At 51.3% G+C, this 16,412-nt stretch overlaps 1 protein-coding gene across 1 annotated transcript; it reads right to left on the reverse strand.

The window, feature by feature from the left end:
- Positions 1 to 11,517: 11,517 nt before the first annotated feature.
- On the reverse strand, positions 11,518 to 15,428 carry LOC123173363 (calcineurin B-like protein 7). The gene is made up of 11 exons (XM_044589905.1): positions 15,126 to 15,428; positions 13,924 to 13,981; positions 13,710 to 13,780; positions 13,617 to 13,671; positions 13,251 to 13,333; positions 13,075 to 13,134; positions 12,737 to 12,845; positions 12,488 to 12,540; positions 11,870 to 11,950; positions 11,688 to 11,800; positions 11,518 to 11,587 (listed from the first exon to the last, which is right to left on the reverse strand). The coding sequence occupies exons 1-11, from the start codon at positions 15,426 to 15,428 to the stop codon at positions 11,518 to 11,520; spliced, it is 1,056 nt and encodes a 351-aa protein (XP_044445840.1).
- Between the last annotated feature and the right edge of the window lie 984 nt (positions 15,429 to 16,412).

The raw sequence follows: 16,412 nt of genomic DNA on the forward strand, positions 1-16,412 counted from the left end.
TACGACTTAGGGATTACCTACACCCCAGGCAAGGGCAATGTCATGGCTGATGCGCTAAGTCATAAGTCCTATTGCAACAATCTTATGTTGCAGCAGGGCCAACCACTTCTCCATGAGGAATTCTGTAAGCTTAACCTTCACATTGCTCCTCAAGGATTCCTTTCTACCTTGGTGGCGAAGCCTACTCTTGTGGATCATATCATAGAAGCCCAGAAGCATGATACGGGGATTACCCCCGGATCAAGAGAAACATTGCCAAGGGTATTGCTGGTAGTTTCTCTATAGATGATCGAGGTGTTGTCCTCTTCGAGAACCGTCTGGTGGTTCCCAAGAAGCAACATCTTCGGCAATTGATCCTTAAGGAGGCGCATGAATCCCCTCTCACGATTCATCCCGGTAGTACTAAGATGTATCAGGACCTACGCCAGAGGTTCTGGTGGACTAGGATGAAGAGAGAAATTGCTGAGTTCATAGCTAACTGTGACGTTTGTCGTCGCGTTAAGGCAGAACATCAAAGGCCTGCTGGCACCCTTCAACCTTTAGCCATTCCTGAGTGGAAATGGGATAAAGTTGGTATGGACTTCATCACCGGCTTTCCCAGGACCAAGAAAGGGAATAACGCTATCTTCGTAGTCATTGATCGTCTTTCCAAAGTGGCTCACTTCCTACCTGTTCGAGAGAGTATCACTGCTAGTCAGCTCGCTGACTTATATATTTCTCGAATAGTGTCACTTCATGGTGTTCCACTAGAGATCAATTCAGACCGTGGTAGTCTTTTCACTTCTCATTTTTGGGAGAGTTTCCAAACTGCCATGGGCACCCACCTTTCCTTCAGTACCGCTTTCCACCCTCAATCAAGTGGTCAGGTGGAAAGGGTCAACCAAATTCTTGAAGACATGCTTAGAGCTTGCGTTATCTCATTCGGTATGGATTGGGAGAAATGCCTACCTTTCGCTGAGTTTGCTTATAACAATAGCTATCAATCCAGTCTTAAGAAAGCTCCTTTCGAGATTCTGTATGGACGAAGATGTCGAACACCTTTGAACTGGTCAGAAACCGGTGAAAGACAATTCTTTGGACCGGACATGATCCAGGAAGCAGAAGAGCAAGTTCGCATCATTCGTGAGAATTTGAAAACAGCCCAGTCTCGTCAAAAGAGCCAGTATGACCGTCGTCATAAGGAAGTGGCTTATGAAGTTGGCGACAAGGCTTACCTTCGGGTTACCCCTCTAAAGGGTACCCATCGATTCGGTATCAAGGGCAAGTTGGCTCCTCGTTACATTGGTCCTTTTCGCATTCTCGCTAAACGAGGAGAGGTTGCCTACCAGTTGGAACTACCCCCACATCTTTCTCGAGTCCAAAATGTTCAAAACTTCTAAAATTCATAGAAATTCAACCGTAGCTCAGATTTAAATAATTTATATATGAAAAATTATCAGAAAAATGCAATCTATCCATCTGTACTAGTTTCATGCATGACAAACCAACTTATACCTACTGTATAAGTGAAAACATATAAATGGCATATATAAGGACTTAAATTAGAGTTGCATTTGAACCTTTGGTTCAAATGGATCTCTTCCAAGTTGAATGCTAAATGCATTGGCTCAAAACACATCACATATTCATGCCATATTCATGCATCATATTGTTGCATATGATTGTGTTTTGATTGTCGACACCGTTCCTTCTCGATAGGTCCTGCTCCGGAGAGTGTTCCAGAGTACCTGTCTGAGGAGCAGTGCCACCCTGTTGATCTACCAGGCAAGCAAACCCCCTTTGTTCATTCCGATACAATCCTACTCTCTCGCTCCTGCTCTCTTTTACTGCATTAGGACAACAACGATTCAACTGCTACTTTATGCTGCGGTAGTTGAACCCATTCCTCTGCATGACCTGTCATTGCCACAGTAAATAGTTGAAACCCACTAGCATGTGTAGGAGTTGTTTGAGCCATGTTGTGTTCCTACCATGCCTTGCCTGCTATTGCTTAGAGTTGTGTCAGGTCTGATTCATTGGGAATGAATTGGAGTTACGATATGTTCTGGCGCTGAGAGTTAAGTGAGTGAACACGATTTGGTAAAGGTAGCGGTGAGAGGCCATGTAGGAGTACATGGTGGGTTGTCTCACTGGAACCGTCCTTAAGCACTGAGTTCTGTGTATGTTTTCTAATGACTAGCTACTACCACACATTGGGTTCCGGTAACTCGACCCCTCTCGACTTATTAACCAACTTGATCTCTGTCCAGGAGTTGCAATTAGTTTCTGGTGTTTGTAGGTAGTGTTAGTAGTCTACCAAGTGGCACCCGGCCAGGTGGGCTTGGGACAGACTAGGCACAAGTGGCACGGTGTACCAAGCGTAGATCCATCCGGTGAGGTGGGCTTGGGAACCCTGCGCACATCGTTTGGGGCCGTGAGCGACACCCCGGCCGGATCTCCTTGCGGATGGAACCCGAATAGGCGATAAACCTGGATTAGAGTCTTGTGTGGTTAGTCAGGTCGTGGCCGACACCCTCGCTAGGCTTCCGCTTGAAGGTTGCCGAGGTACATGACGTGTACATGGCGGTAAGTGGCGAGAGCGTGTGTGACGCAGTACACCCCTGCAGGGTTATCATGATCTATTCGAATAGCCGTGTCCTCGGTTATGGACTTCTTGGATGCTTACGTGGTACATAGACAACTTGAAGTGGATACTCTAAAATTCTCAAGATAAGTGTGAGTGCTATGGATGGCTTCTCGTGGTGAGACGGGAATGAATCCATAGTGGTGTATTGAGGTGGTGATTAGTGGACTCGTGTGCGCCTTCTTACCTCAAAGAAGTTTCTCGTAGTCGTAGAACAGGATAGCCACTGAGTCAAAGCTGGCTTGCTGCAACTAAACCCCACACTACCTTCTTGATACAAATGCATGTATGATAGGATCTGATGTAAGTCTTGCTGAGTACCTTTGTACTCATCTTGCTTTATTTATGTTTTTGCAGCGGAGACCTCGGTCTTACTAGTAGTTCCGCTTGGATTTCGACGAGTAGCTTGTACCTCAGCTACGATCTTGCACCCTTGGGAGGGTCTTGTAGATAGTCAGGCTTCTCAGCCTTTTTCTTTTGTAGTTGTCTGTACTCAGACATGTAATGCTTCCGTTGCTTGTATGCTCTGAATGATGGGTCATGTGACCCTTGTTTGTATTTAATGCTATGTGGCTCTTCTGGGCCTTTTATCTATATGAGTTTGCGTTATGTTGTGATGCCATGTTGTACAGCACATACTTGCATGTTATGCGTACGTGTAACGTGTATTGCTATGTGTGGGATCCGACAATCTAGTTGCTTATCCTTGGCAGCCTCTCTTATGGGGAAATGTAGTCTAGTGCCTCCTTGAGCCATAGTAGTCCGCTACAGCCCGGTTCACCGGAGTCCTGCTAGCCCAGCACTACTGCTCTGGACACTTGACTGGCCGGCATGTGTTTCATTTCGTTCCTGTGTCGGTCCCTTCGGGGAAATGTCACGCGGTGACATCCGGAGTCCTGCCTAGCCTGCTACAGCCCGGGTTCCCGGAGTCCTGTTAGCCCAGTGCTACAGCCCGGATTCACACGCTGCTGACCGACACGCTCGATGTTGATTCATGTATGCCTGTTCCCATACGTTAGCGCCGCTTTGGGTTCACGACTAGCCATGTCGGCCCGGGTTCTCTGTCATATGGATGCTAGCGACATTGTCATATACGTGAGCCAAAAGACGCAAACGGTCCCGGGCCATGGTAAGGCGACACCCGTGGGAATACCGTGCGTGAGGACGCAAAGTGATATGAGGTGTTACATGCTAGATCGGTGTGACTTAGAATCGGGGTCCCGACAGCCTTGGTATCAGAGCCTGACTGCCTGTAGGATTTCCAAGCCAACCTGGTCGAAGTTGAGTCTAGTAATTCTTTAGTTATATAAGGGAATTGATTGTGGAAGGGAACATAAGGCTCTTTTACTCCTTTTACCTCATGCCTTCTGATCTGAGTCATCCTATCTTTCCTACGGGGTTAAGGAACTAGGCTTTCTCTTCCGTCTATCAGGATCACGTGTTACTACTCCGTAGTCTCTTAGGATTGGTTGGTCAGAGTCATATCCCAGTTTGAGTACCTCCAGTGTAGCCCGTTTAGTAATATCTCAGAACCTTGAGTGACGATGTTGAGTATGGTGCTACCCCGCTTTTTGCAGAATTTCCCATTTTGAGCATTTTACTGCTGTTATGCTGCCGGATTTGTCCTAGGAGTTTGAGAGATACTAAATCTTCTTATGCTACATGTTGCATCTTATAGTTGTTGTTGACCTCGTCCTTGGTTCCGCTTCTCAGGATGTCGTCAGTTAACCGAAGTTCTGTTGCTCGTTGCCTGAGCCACGGAGGTGGTAGGGATGAGGAGGATCCTCCCGACCAGCCTTCGTTGGCAGAGTTGATATTAGAGATGGAGAGGAACAAGCACGAGTCTAACCGTTTGTTAGCACGTATCGAGGAGAACACCGCACCCCAGTGCAAAGAGTCAGCGACCATCTATGATTTCATTGGTTTGAAACCACCTACCTTCCATCATTCCATTGAACCACTCGATGCAGATGACTGGCTCCGTAGTATCACACACAAGCTGCGTTCTGCGAACGTAGCTGAAGGTGACAAGGTCACTTATGCTGCATATCACCTGGAAGGTCCTGCTAGTCTTTGGTGGCAGAACTATGAGGCTATGCTTCCAGTTGGCCACATACCGACCTGGAGAGATTTCACTGAGGCTTTTCGCGAGCATCACATTCCTCAGGCTCTCATTGACCGCAAGAGAGAAGAGTTCTGTAGTTTCACCTAGGGTCAGATGGCTGTTGATGCTTACAGTAGAGAGTTTGAGAACCTCGCCCGCTATGCTGCAAAAGAAGTGTCCACGGACGCTAAGAAGCAGGCTAGGTTCCGGAAGGGTCTCAACCCCAAGTTGCGTCGAGATCTCCACCTGCACCATTGCAATACATTCCAGGCTCTTGTGAACAGCCATTAATGCGGAGACAGCTCAGCTCACCTACGAGGAGTCTCGTAAGCACACCCGTGAATTGGGTTCTTCCTCCGGTTCTAGTTCTCAGAAGCGCCGGATATGGATTCCGAACTCTGCTCTTCCACCCGGTTATACCCCGAGACCATCTTATGTGGCGCCTCCCCCAGTTCAGCCGTATGCTCCACCCAGGCCTATTGGTGGACCGCCTGCCAACGCGGGTCCACGTCCTACCTCCAAGATTTGTTACAAGTGCGGAGAGCCAGGACACACCGCCCGTATTTGCACTCAGACCCGTGTTGCTCCACCCCAGCCCGAGAAGTCTGTTGGCCGTGGTAAGCCATCACGCAAGATGATTAGCACCAAGTCAGCTCCCACTGAATGTGGACGTGTGCATCACGTCTCAGCTAAAGATGCTCAGGATGATCCAGATGTCGTTCTTGGTACACTCCTTGTAAACTGTCATCCAGCTTCGGTTCTATTTGATACTGGGGCGTCTCATTCCTTCATTTCCGAAAGTTATGGCCGCTTGCACGACATATCATTTTGTGATATGCCCTCCCCACTACTCATTCAAACTCCTGGATCCAAATGGCAAACTTCTAGTGTAAGCCATGGTAACGAAATCCTTGTTGACAGACTTGTATTCCTTGCATCACTCATAGCCCTCAAGTCTTCAGATATTAACATCATCTTGGGTATGGACTGGATGAAAGCTCATTATGCCAAGATTGATTGTTACACCCGGTCTGTTCAGCTCACACACCCATCTGGCAAGCTAGTCACTGTCTCCACCAGAGTTGCAAAGCGTCAACTCTATTCTCTTAATGCCAGTCCTCTTCCAGACCTTGAAGATATCCCGGTAGTCCGTGACTTTCCGGATGTCTTTCCAAAGGAACTGCCAGGTATTCCACCTGACAGGGATGTAGAATTTGTCATAGATCTTATCCCAGGAACCGCCCCAATCTCTAGGAGACCTTACAAGATGGCACCCTTAGAGCTAGCCGAGCTTAAGAAACAACTCGATGAATCCTTGCGAAAGGGTTTCATCCGTCCTAGTTCTTCTCCCTGGGCTTGCCCCGTCCTCTTCGTCAAGAAGAAGGATGGTACGGACCGGATGGTTGTAGATTATCGTCCCGTTAATTTGGTCACGATAAAGAACAAGTATCCGCTCCCCAGGATCAACGACCTGTATGATCAACTCGCTGGATCCTCAGTCTTTTCCAAGATGGATTTGAGGTTAGGCTACCACCAAATCAAGATTAGAAACGGGGACATTCCTAAGACGGCTTTTGTCACTCGTTATGGCCAGTACGAGTACACCGTCATGTCCTTTGGTCTAACCAATGCTCCAGCTACCTTCTCCCGCTTGATGAACTCGATCTTCATGGAGTACTTAGACAAGTTCGTCGTGGTTTACCTTGATGAACTGATGGTAATTTTTCATAATTGTTCGTGATGGAGTAGTATCTGAACAATTCCCTCTACGTGGATTGCTCTTCGCGAGTCTACGACTGTGGCCGGCGGCCTCTGGGGGCTAGCATGCCGCCAAATCTTGCGTAGGCGGCCTCTCACAAGTCTGGAAGTGTTGTGGCGGGTGCAAACGCCCGGCACGCGTCTCCGGGGTGTGCCCCCCCCTCACGAACGGCGGCGCCGCCGGCACCTGGAGGGGGGAAACGAACGCGTCGGGTCTACACGGAGGGGATCTTGCTGTCTGGCCCGGATGTTGCTCCAAAGTGTTCCTATGGGCTGACCTACCACAACCGAGTGGATAGGTCCACTGCTCAAAGCCCGTCCGTGCAAAGTCAAAGGGTTAGATCCCATGGTCAAACGCTACAGGGTTAGGCGGGACGGGAGCCCTGGGGGGGGGGGTAGCAATGCCACCCGAGCGTCGCACCGGGCCCTCATACATGCGGGGTGGTGTAGTGGCATGTCCGAAGATGCGGCAAGCGTCTCCGGGGTGTGCGCCCCCTCACGGACGGTGATGACACGGTAGTAGACGTTCTGCGGTAACGATGCGGCGTGAATATTATTAAATACTCCGAGCGCGATAAAATCATGAGTTTTTTACACGACGTGGGCACATGTGCTGTAGGACTGATGGTAATTTTTCATAATTGTTCGTGATGGAGTAGTATCTGAACAATTCCCTCTACGCGGATTGCTCTTCGCGTGTCTACGACTGTGGCCGGCGGCCTCCTGGGGCTAGCATGCCGCCAAATCTTGCGTAGGCGGCCTCTCACAAGTCTGGAAGTGTTGTGGCGGGTGCAAACGCCCGACACGCATCTCCGGGGTGTGCCCCCCCTCACGGACGGTGCCGCCGCCGGCACCTGGAGGGGGGAAACGGACGCGTCGGGTCTACACGGAGGGAATCTTGCTGTGGGTCTGGCCCGGATGTTGCTCCAAAGTGTTCCTATGGGCTGACCTACCACAACCGGGTGTCTAGGTCCACTGCTCAAAGCCCGTCCGTGCAAAGTCAAAGGGCTAGATCCCGTGGTCAAACGCTACAGGGTTCGGCGGGACGGGGGCCCTGGGGGGATAGCAATGCCACCCGAGCGTCGCACCGGGCCCTCATACATGCGGGGTGGTGTGGTGGCATGTCCGAAGAGGCGGCATGCGTCTCCGAGGTGTGCCCCCCCCTCACGGACGGCGATGACACGGTAGTAGACGTTCTGCGGTAACGATGCAGCGTGAATATTATTAAATACTCGGAGCGCGATAAAATCATGAGTTTTTTACACGACGTGGGCACATGTGCTATAGGACTGATGGAACTTTTCATAACTGTTCGTTATGGAGTAGTATCTGAACAATTACCTCTACGCGGATTGCTCTTCGCGTGTCTACGACTGTGGCCGGCGGCCTCCGGGGGCTAGCATGCCGCCAAATCTTGCGCAGGCGACCTCTCACATGTCTGGAAGAGTTGTGGCGGGTGAAAATGCCCAGCATGCGTCTCCAGGGTGTGCCCCCCCTCACGGACGGCGCCGCCGCCGACGCCTCGAGGGGGGAAACGGACGCGTCGGGTCTACACGGAGGGGATCTTGCTGTGGGTCTGGCCCGGATGTTGCTCCAAAGTGTTCCTATGGCCTGACCTACCACAACCGGGTGGATAGGTCCACTACTCAAAGCCCGTCTGTGCGAAGTCAAAGGGCTAGATCACGTGGTCAAACTCTACAAGGTTAGGCGGGATGGGGGCCCTGGGGGGGGTAGCAATGCCACCCGAGCGTCGCACCGGGCCCTCATACATGCGGGGTGGTGTGGTGGCATGTCCGAAGAGGCGGCACGCGTCTCCGGGGTGTGCCCCCCTCACGGACGGTGCCGTCGCCGGCACCTGGAGGGGGGAAACGGACGCGTCGGGTCTACACGGAGGGGATCTTGCTGTGGGTCTGGCCCGGATGTTGCTCCAAAGTGTTCCTATGGGCTGACCTAACATAACCGGGTGGATAAGTCCACTGCTCAAAGCCCGTCCGTGCAAAGTCAAAGGGCTAGATCCCGTGGTCAAACGCTTCAGGGTTAGGCGCGACGGGGGCCCTGGGGGGATAGCAATGCCACCCGAGTGTCGCACCGAGCCCTCATACATGCGGGGTGGTGTGGTGGCATGTCCGAAGAGGCGGCACGCGTCTCCGTGATGTGCCCCCCCTCACGAACGGCGACGACACGGTAGTAGACGTTCTGCGGTAACGATGCGGCGTGAATATTATTAAATACTCGGAGCGCGATAAAATCATGAGTTTTTTTACACGACTTGGGCACATATGCTGTAGGACTGATGGTAATTTTTCATAATTGTTCGTGATGGAGTAGTATCTGAAAAATTCCCTCTACGCGGATTGCTCTTCGCGTGTCTACGACTGTGGGCGGCGGCCTTCGGGGGCTAGCATGCCGCCAAATCTTGCGTAGGCGGCCTCTCACAAGTCCGGAAGTGTTGTGGCGGGTGCAAACGCCCGGCACGCGTCTCCGGGGTGTGCCCCCCTCACGGACGGCGCCGCCGCCGGCACCTGCAGGGGGGAAACGGACGCGTCGGGTCTACAGAGAGGGGATCTTGCTGTGGGTCTGGCCCGGATGTTGCTCCAAAGTGTTCCTATGGGCTGACCTACCACAACCGGGTGGATAGGTCCACTGCTCAAAGCCCGTCCGTGCAAATTCAAAGGGCTAGATCCCGTGGTCAAACGCTACAGGGTTCGGCGGGACAGGGGCCCTGGGGGGATAGCAATGCCACCCGAGCGTCGCACCGGGCCCTCATACATGCGGGGTGGTGTGGTGGCATGTCCGAAGAGGCGGCATGCGTCTCCGGGGTGTGCCCCCCCTCACGGACGGGATGACACGGTAGTAGACGTTCTGTGGTAACGATGCAGCGTGAATATTATTAAATACTCGGAGCGCGATAAAATCATGAGTTTTTTACACGACGTGGGCACATGTGCTGTAGGACTGATGGTAATTTTTCATAACTGTTCGTTATGGAGTAGTATTTGAACAATTCCCTCTACGCGGATTGCTCTTCGCGTGTCTACGACTGTGGCCGGCGGCCTCCGGGGGCTAGCATGCCGCCAAATCTTGCGTAGGCGACCTCTCACAAGTCTGGAAGTGTTGTGGCGGGTGAAAATGCCCGGCACGCGTCTCCGGGGTGTGCGCCCCCTCACGGACGGCGCCGCCGCCGATGCCTGGAGGGGGGAAACGGACGCGTCGGGTCTACACGGAGGGGATCTTGCTGTGGGTCTGGCCCGAATGTTGCTCCAAAGTGTTCCTATGGGCTGACCTAACACAACCGGGTGGATAGGTCCACTGCTCAAAGCCCGTCCGTGCAAAGTCAAAGGGCTAGATCCCGTGGTCAAACACCACAGGGTTAGGCGGGAGGGGGGCCCTGGGGGTAGCAATGCCACCCAAGCGTCGCACCGGGCCCTCATACATGCGGGGTGGCGTGGTGGCATGTCCGAAGAGGCGGCACGCGTCTCCGGGGTGTGCCCCCCTCACGGACGGTGCCGCCGCCGGCACCTGGAGGGGGGAAACGGACGCGTCGGGTCTACACGGAGGGGATCTTGCTGTGGGTCTGGCCCGGATGTTGCTCCAAAGTGTTCCTATGGGCTGACCTAACATAACCGGGTGGATCGGTCCACTGCTCAAAGCCCGTCCGTGCAAAGTCAAAGGGCTAGATCCCGTGGTCAAACGCTACAGGGTTAGGCGGGACGGGGGGCCTACGGCGGTAGCAATGCCTCCCGAGCGTCGCACCGGGACCTCATACAGGCCGGACGGTGTGGTGGCATGTCCGAAGAGGCGGCACGCGTCTCCGGGGTTTGGCCCTCTCCAAGTGACGGCGGCACTGCCTTGCGTGCAGGGGGCCGGGGCACACCGCAGAGCCCCAAGACGGGCGTCTACGCATGCCTGAACACTTTCACATATGCATCGGAACCCGTGCGATGTTTCGGTGACATAGCTACACCCCGAATCCCCCCCCCAACCAGAATTCCCTTCGTGTCGACCGTTTCCCCCCTCCGTGACACGGCGATAGCGACGTTCGTAACGGGGGGCAATCGATATACCATCAGGGTATGTTTTTTTAGATAAGGCATAATTATCTTATGCAAAAACAAAAACTAAAATGAAGTAAAAATAACAAAATAAAGTAAAAATAAAGTAAAATAAAGTAAAATAAATGTATGGCGACGGCAAGGCCGTCGGCATATCTGTGCACACACGGAGGTGCAGTCCCACGGATCGATGACGTGGCATGGCACACGGATCGATGACGTGGCAGAGGGGCCTATGCCGACGGCTGTGCCGTAGGCATACCTTCGCCATAGATAGTATAAAGCAAAATTAAAAATAAAACTAAATAAACATATGCCGACGGCAAGGCCGTCGGCATAGCTGCGCACACGGATCGATGATGTGGCGGAGGAGCATGGGCCTGGTCTATGCCGACGGCCTTGCCGTAGGCATACTTCTGCCATAGATATGCCGACGGCCGCCGTTACCTCCCGTCTGCGTAGTTTCAACGCCGTCAAACGGTCAGCGCTGACCGGGTAGGTGGGCCCGGGCTATGCCGACGGTCCCCGTAGGCGTATCTCGAGCTTTGCCGACGGCTTTTCTACGCCTACGACCTGTCCTTGGCCGTCGGCATAGGTCCATCTATGCCGACGGGAGCCGTCGGCATAGATGAGGCCGTCGGCGCAAGCAGTTATTCTGGTATACTTTTTAAGGTCTCGTTTGGTTGCATCGGATTCGATGGCAAAACTCCCAATCGGCAGATTTTGAGGGGCAGGTGGGATCCCCTCGCACCACGGGGAAGATCTCCCTAAACCCTGCGGCCATTTGTTGACTGGTAGATGGGGAAACTGAATAATTCAAGCCACTTGATTCACACGACAACTAACTTCAAATGACGCAAAAGTTATGCACAGTGAACGAAAAGAAAAACACAAGCCACATGAGAGAAGCTCAGAAGGTCGCTTTATGCCTGAGAGTTGAGTGATCAGAGCCACGCCACAGATGCCTGTGCTGATGGCATCTAGTACAACTCTTCATCGCCAGTTCCAGGGTAGAGAATAAAGCTGGGGAACGATGACATGGTCATGTCCCTGCATCACAGCATGCTCGGATGTCAGTCAAGACTCAAGAAGTCATCTTTCAATCTCAAGCATTGTTTTCCAAAGCTGAAAATATAGTGGCTACTCTTACTTCAGGTATGGGAGAGTCATGTACTTCAGCAAGGCTGGATTCGTGCTTGTCAATGCTTTCCATTCGTCGGGATCTATCCTCCCGTCGCCGTTCAGGTCTGCCTCTGTGAATGTCTGTCGGATATAGGTTAGCATAGTGTTAACGCTTGTTGTGCGGCAGCATTTCATCTGGATGTGGCGTACCTGATCAACCATCTGTTCGACAGCGTCGTCAGAAAGAAGTAGGTCTGATTCACTCAGGATTGCAAGCACCATCTCCTTCAACTGCAGAAATGATCAGGTTCAGTAAGTACTCAAACGTCAAATTGTACAGGTAGTGTGTCGTGCTATACTTAGCGCATATAATGTTCTTTGTGTTATTTTTCCAACTAGCAAGGTGGCCCTCGCAAATGCGAGGGCATCATTAAAAATATCATTATAAACATTTGTCATTTCTAAAGCTGTAGCTATGATGTCTATGAAAATATGGGCCTGACAAACAATGCAACTAGTTACATTTACAAACATCTAATGGTTATGATTTAATAATTGAAGATGGTCCACCAGATCAATGGCCTGGTGTTTCTGGTTTGTGTGAGAATCTCTAGCAGATTTCTCTTTTTTTTTTCTCTCCGTATTTTGCTTTTAGTATATACAATAATAGATAGATGAAGCAAGATGTACTGGCAGAGCTGAAGGAAGAACCATCTAAATCGGCAAACCGCAGTGTGTGGTAGTATGCTCAAATGGCCTCGAAGTAGCATGTTCAGTTGACAGGGATTATGTGCAGAATGATAGTCTTCAGTAACAAACAATACAAACCTCTTCACGTTCAATGCTGCCGGTGCCTCGCAGGTCATATAGTCTGAATGCAACTGCAAGAAGGAATCCTCCAGATGTCAAATATACTACTCCCTAAGTCCCATAATATAGGAGCGTTTTTTACGGAGGGAGTATATAACAGGCTACTGCTACTTGAATTGCACCCAGAATTTATGAAATGCTAGTCATGTCTTACAACATTCACATTAAAAATAGAATATTGGGAGAAAAGTGGAGCTGGTTTCGTACATGCAATCTTGTCTGCCATGGGAGTATCCGGGTGAAAAATTTGGAGGGACCGAACAAACTCGTCAAATTCAATCACACCATTTCGCTTCAGATCGAACAGATCAAATATCTGCAGTAGTGGAATACACATATGAACAGGTTGTACAGTTGATCTGATATGAGATATTTGTGCATCAGTTTGGAACAATTTTACAGTCACACAGATAATAATATCCAGGCTCAATCTACTGGCTCGTCTTGCTGTCAAAGCCGTCATGCCAAAACTGAAGGACACCCAAATTGTTCGAGAAATTATAGCTATTCAGAGCACTGGAGTAGTGTAAAAATTATGAGCTGACCCGATCGGCAAAAAGGTTTTTCCGATTGCTGTTCCTGAAGAGAGCAAGTTGGAACTCCTCCTGTTAAAAAGAAGGTAGTTCAACCGGAATTTTCAGAAGGAACCACATGGTGAATTTGCTGCCTCAGTGAGAAGATTAGCCTAGCTACAAGAAGATATAATAGGCCAGATGTATACCTTGTGGATGAGCCCATCCTTGAATATAGAATAGCTAATCTTTTCAAACAACTCGTAGAGGGCCTTCACTTCATCCAAAGAAACTGCATGCATGCGGGAAGAAATTAGTTACTCCCTCCGTTTCTAAATATTTATCTTTCTAGTTATTTCAAATGAAGTACCACATAGCACATACGGATGTATATAGACATATTTTACAGTATAGATTCACTCACTTTGCTCCGTATGTAGTCACTTGTTAAAATATCTAGAAAGACAAGTATTTAGGAATGGAAGGAGTAGAAATTAAACAACAGGGGGAACGCATGGACTCATTCTTGCACTGAAAAAATCATCAGAAAGAAAGGGGAAGCTAGAAGTTCTTACATGTGGTCTCTTTGGCCAGAAGAGCAGCATCCTCATGCCGAGGAGCTCGTTTGAACTGCTTTGACGATGCACAGCCCATACAGACCCACTCACAAGGCTAACAAACCCAGCCTTTTTCTTATGATTAACAGCCGTCTTCTTGCAGAAAGGGATGAAGAAAACACCTAAGACAAAAGGGCAAAGACATTGGTACCAGCACAAAACCAATTATTACTAAATTTTATACCAGGAAAAAAAGAATCAAGCAAAAGCAAAACAGCCAAGAAACAGAGTCAGCAGCCAGGGAAACACCAAGACACAAGGTCACCTGGGAAACAACGAAGGATGCCTTGTTCGATCCACGGTGCTAAAAGATCTATAGGTGGCTGAAGAGAGAGATGGATAGTGTGTAAAGTAGGATCTTCCAGGACTAGCTTCGAGCTTATGGCTGATGCAACGGGGAAGGAGCTAGAAGAAGGAAACATTATATTTTATGCGCGTGCACAGAGCAAGGGTCCAGGGATCTACGTCATGCTGACACAAGTGTAGCACAGAATATTGCAGTACGGGCAACAACAAGACACGGAAGGCAAAAGTTGACTTGACCTGCATGCAAACAAGATCGCCACATCTATGCATTCCCTCTTATCAGTATGCAACACACAAACATATATCAAGGGCGTCTCCAACGCTCATCCCAAACTAGACACCGCATCCGTCCGCAGACTCCGATGCAGAAGCCGACCATTCAAAACTAGTTGCATACAATTCAAACCGGATTTAAACAAACGGTACAAATTTCAGCAAACACATCGGATTTCATTCATGTTCGGATATAATTTACATAAAGCGACAGATGTTTTGGCCGTATAACTGAAAAAAAACTAAAGTTTATAGCCTGGCGCTCCAAAGGAGCCGCTCAGCTTCCTCCTGTGCATGGTGAGGGCCGCCGTGGCCAATGCCGATGGTGCTCGTGGAGCCCTGGTAGTGGCCTTTGCCCCTGCCAGCATTGGCGGAGGAGTCGCTAAGCGACCACTCCTCACCATCAAGGCGGCGGCGAAGCCTCGTAGACGTGTCTACGGTGGTGACGGAGTAGTCGGCGGCTCAGACGATGGCGAGGTTGGGGTTGTTGTGGACCAAGTCCAGCGCGCGTCCAACTTGGGGTTGTTGTGGACCAAGTCCAGCTCGCGTCCAACTTGGCGAACGAGAGCGACGGGTAGTGTTGCCATGCTCATACCGCACCGCCTGCCTTCCGCCCTTTCCTCGGCGGACACGACGGCCCGCAATCCCGAGGGACCGTTGCCACCGCCACCACCGAGGTAGTGGAGGATGCGGCCACACGCTTTGGCGGTCGCCGGCGGCAATTCACCCACGATGATCTGGTTGCGCCAGTTGCGGCGAGGCTGGCCCATCGATCTGGCCCTACCGGTTATGCGGCATTAGTGACGCCGACTTGTCCTTCATGCGGCGCCCGATTTGGAAGCCATGGTTGCTTGTCGGTGACGCCGACTCCTCCTTGACGCGACGTACGATCTCGACGTCGTTGCGGTTGCGTGGGGGTATGTTGGCTCCTCTTTGACGCGCCGAAGAGGAGATGCAGGCTCCTCGTTGACGCGGTAGCGTGGCGGTTCCTCCTTGACGAGACGCGGCGTCGAGGGCAGTGTTGGGCCATGCTCCTGAAGTGACCACTCCATCATCAGCTACATCTGACGGACAAATTCCTCTTTTGTCATGGTGGTCTCCACGAGGAGGCGCAGCTGCTGCGGTGGCAGTGATACCGTGAGCCTGACAAAGATCCACTGCCGTTGCCGCCTGCCGGCGTGGGAGAACCATGATTTTCAGCATCGCCGGAGTTGGAAAGGCTCAGGAAGGAGGAGGTGTGAATGGCATCGTTGGAGCACGGCATATATAGCCACGAACAGGCCATGTGAAGGGCTGGTCAGCCCGCTTCAATGCGGCACAATGGCCAGGGTTAGTTTCTTGAGATGCGACGTCCGCATTTAAGCGACGATACCCGAGAGCTCGCATCAGTCAGTGCCGCCTTTCCGTCCAGTAGCGTCGCACAGCTTCAATGCCAGCCGCTACGTGCTCTGGGCCGACATGAATACGGTGTGGGAAGCAATACGTGCGTTGGATGGAAAGAGCAGGAGAGGCGGGAGGTTTTTTTGGGTGGGCAAGGTTTGTCGAAAGCCAGCACGGTAGTGGTCCGGATGCTAGTAAAGCTCCCCCCCGGTTTGCTTCCGCTCTGCGGGAAAAATGACGTCTGGACCGTTGTGCGAACCGATACATGAGAACGTCTGGACCGTGTGTCCCGGATGGTTGCGGGTGGTTTGATGGTAAGCATTGGAGATGCCCTAAGGGCATGTTGATTGCCTACATCTTGTTGGGGATCGTTGCAGAAATTAAAAAAAATTCTATGCATCACCAAGATCAATCTATGGAGCTTACTAGCAACGAGAGGGGAGTGCATCTTCATACCTTTGAAGATCGCGATGCGGAAGCGTTGCAAGAACGCGGTCGGTGGAGTCGTACACGAAGTGATTCAGATCGCGGCCGAATCCGATCTAAGCACCGAACAACGGTGCCTCCGCGTTCAACACACCTGCAGCCCGGTGACGTCTCCTGCGCCTTGATCCAGCAAGGAGAGAGGGAGAGGCTGGGGAAGACTCCGTCCAGCAGCAGCATGACGGCGTGGTGGTGGTGGAGGAGCGTGGCACTCCAGGAGGGCTTCGCCAAGCACTGCGAGAGACGAGGAGGGAGAGGGGTAGGGCTGCGCCAAGAGAGAGGGAGACTCGTGTCTTTGGCAGCCCCAAAACC

The sequence above is a fragment of the Triticum aestivum genome, chromosome 1D, assembly GCF_018294505.1.
Source record: "Triticum aestivum cultivar Chinese Spring chromosome 1D, IWGSC CS RefSeq v2.1, whole genome shotgun sequence".
Classification (NCBI taxonomy): Eukaryota; Viridiplantae; Streptophyta; class Magnoliopsida; order Poales; family Poaceae; genus Triticum; species Triticum aestivum.

Coding starts and splice junctions, on each gene's coding strand:
- LOC123173363 (XM_044589905.1), bottom strand. CDS start 15,428: ATGGTTCTCCCACGCCGGCAGGCGGCAACGGCAGTGGATCTTTGTCAG. Junction 11,951..12,487: donor GCAGCATTGAACGTGAAGAG/GTTTGTATTGTT, acceptor TCATTTCTGCAG/TTGAAGGAGATGGTGCTTGC. Junction 11,588..11,687: donor ATGACTCTCCCATACCTGAA/GTAAGAGTAGCC, acceptor GCTGTGATGCAG/GGACATGACCATGTCATCGT.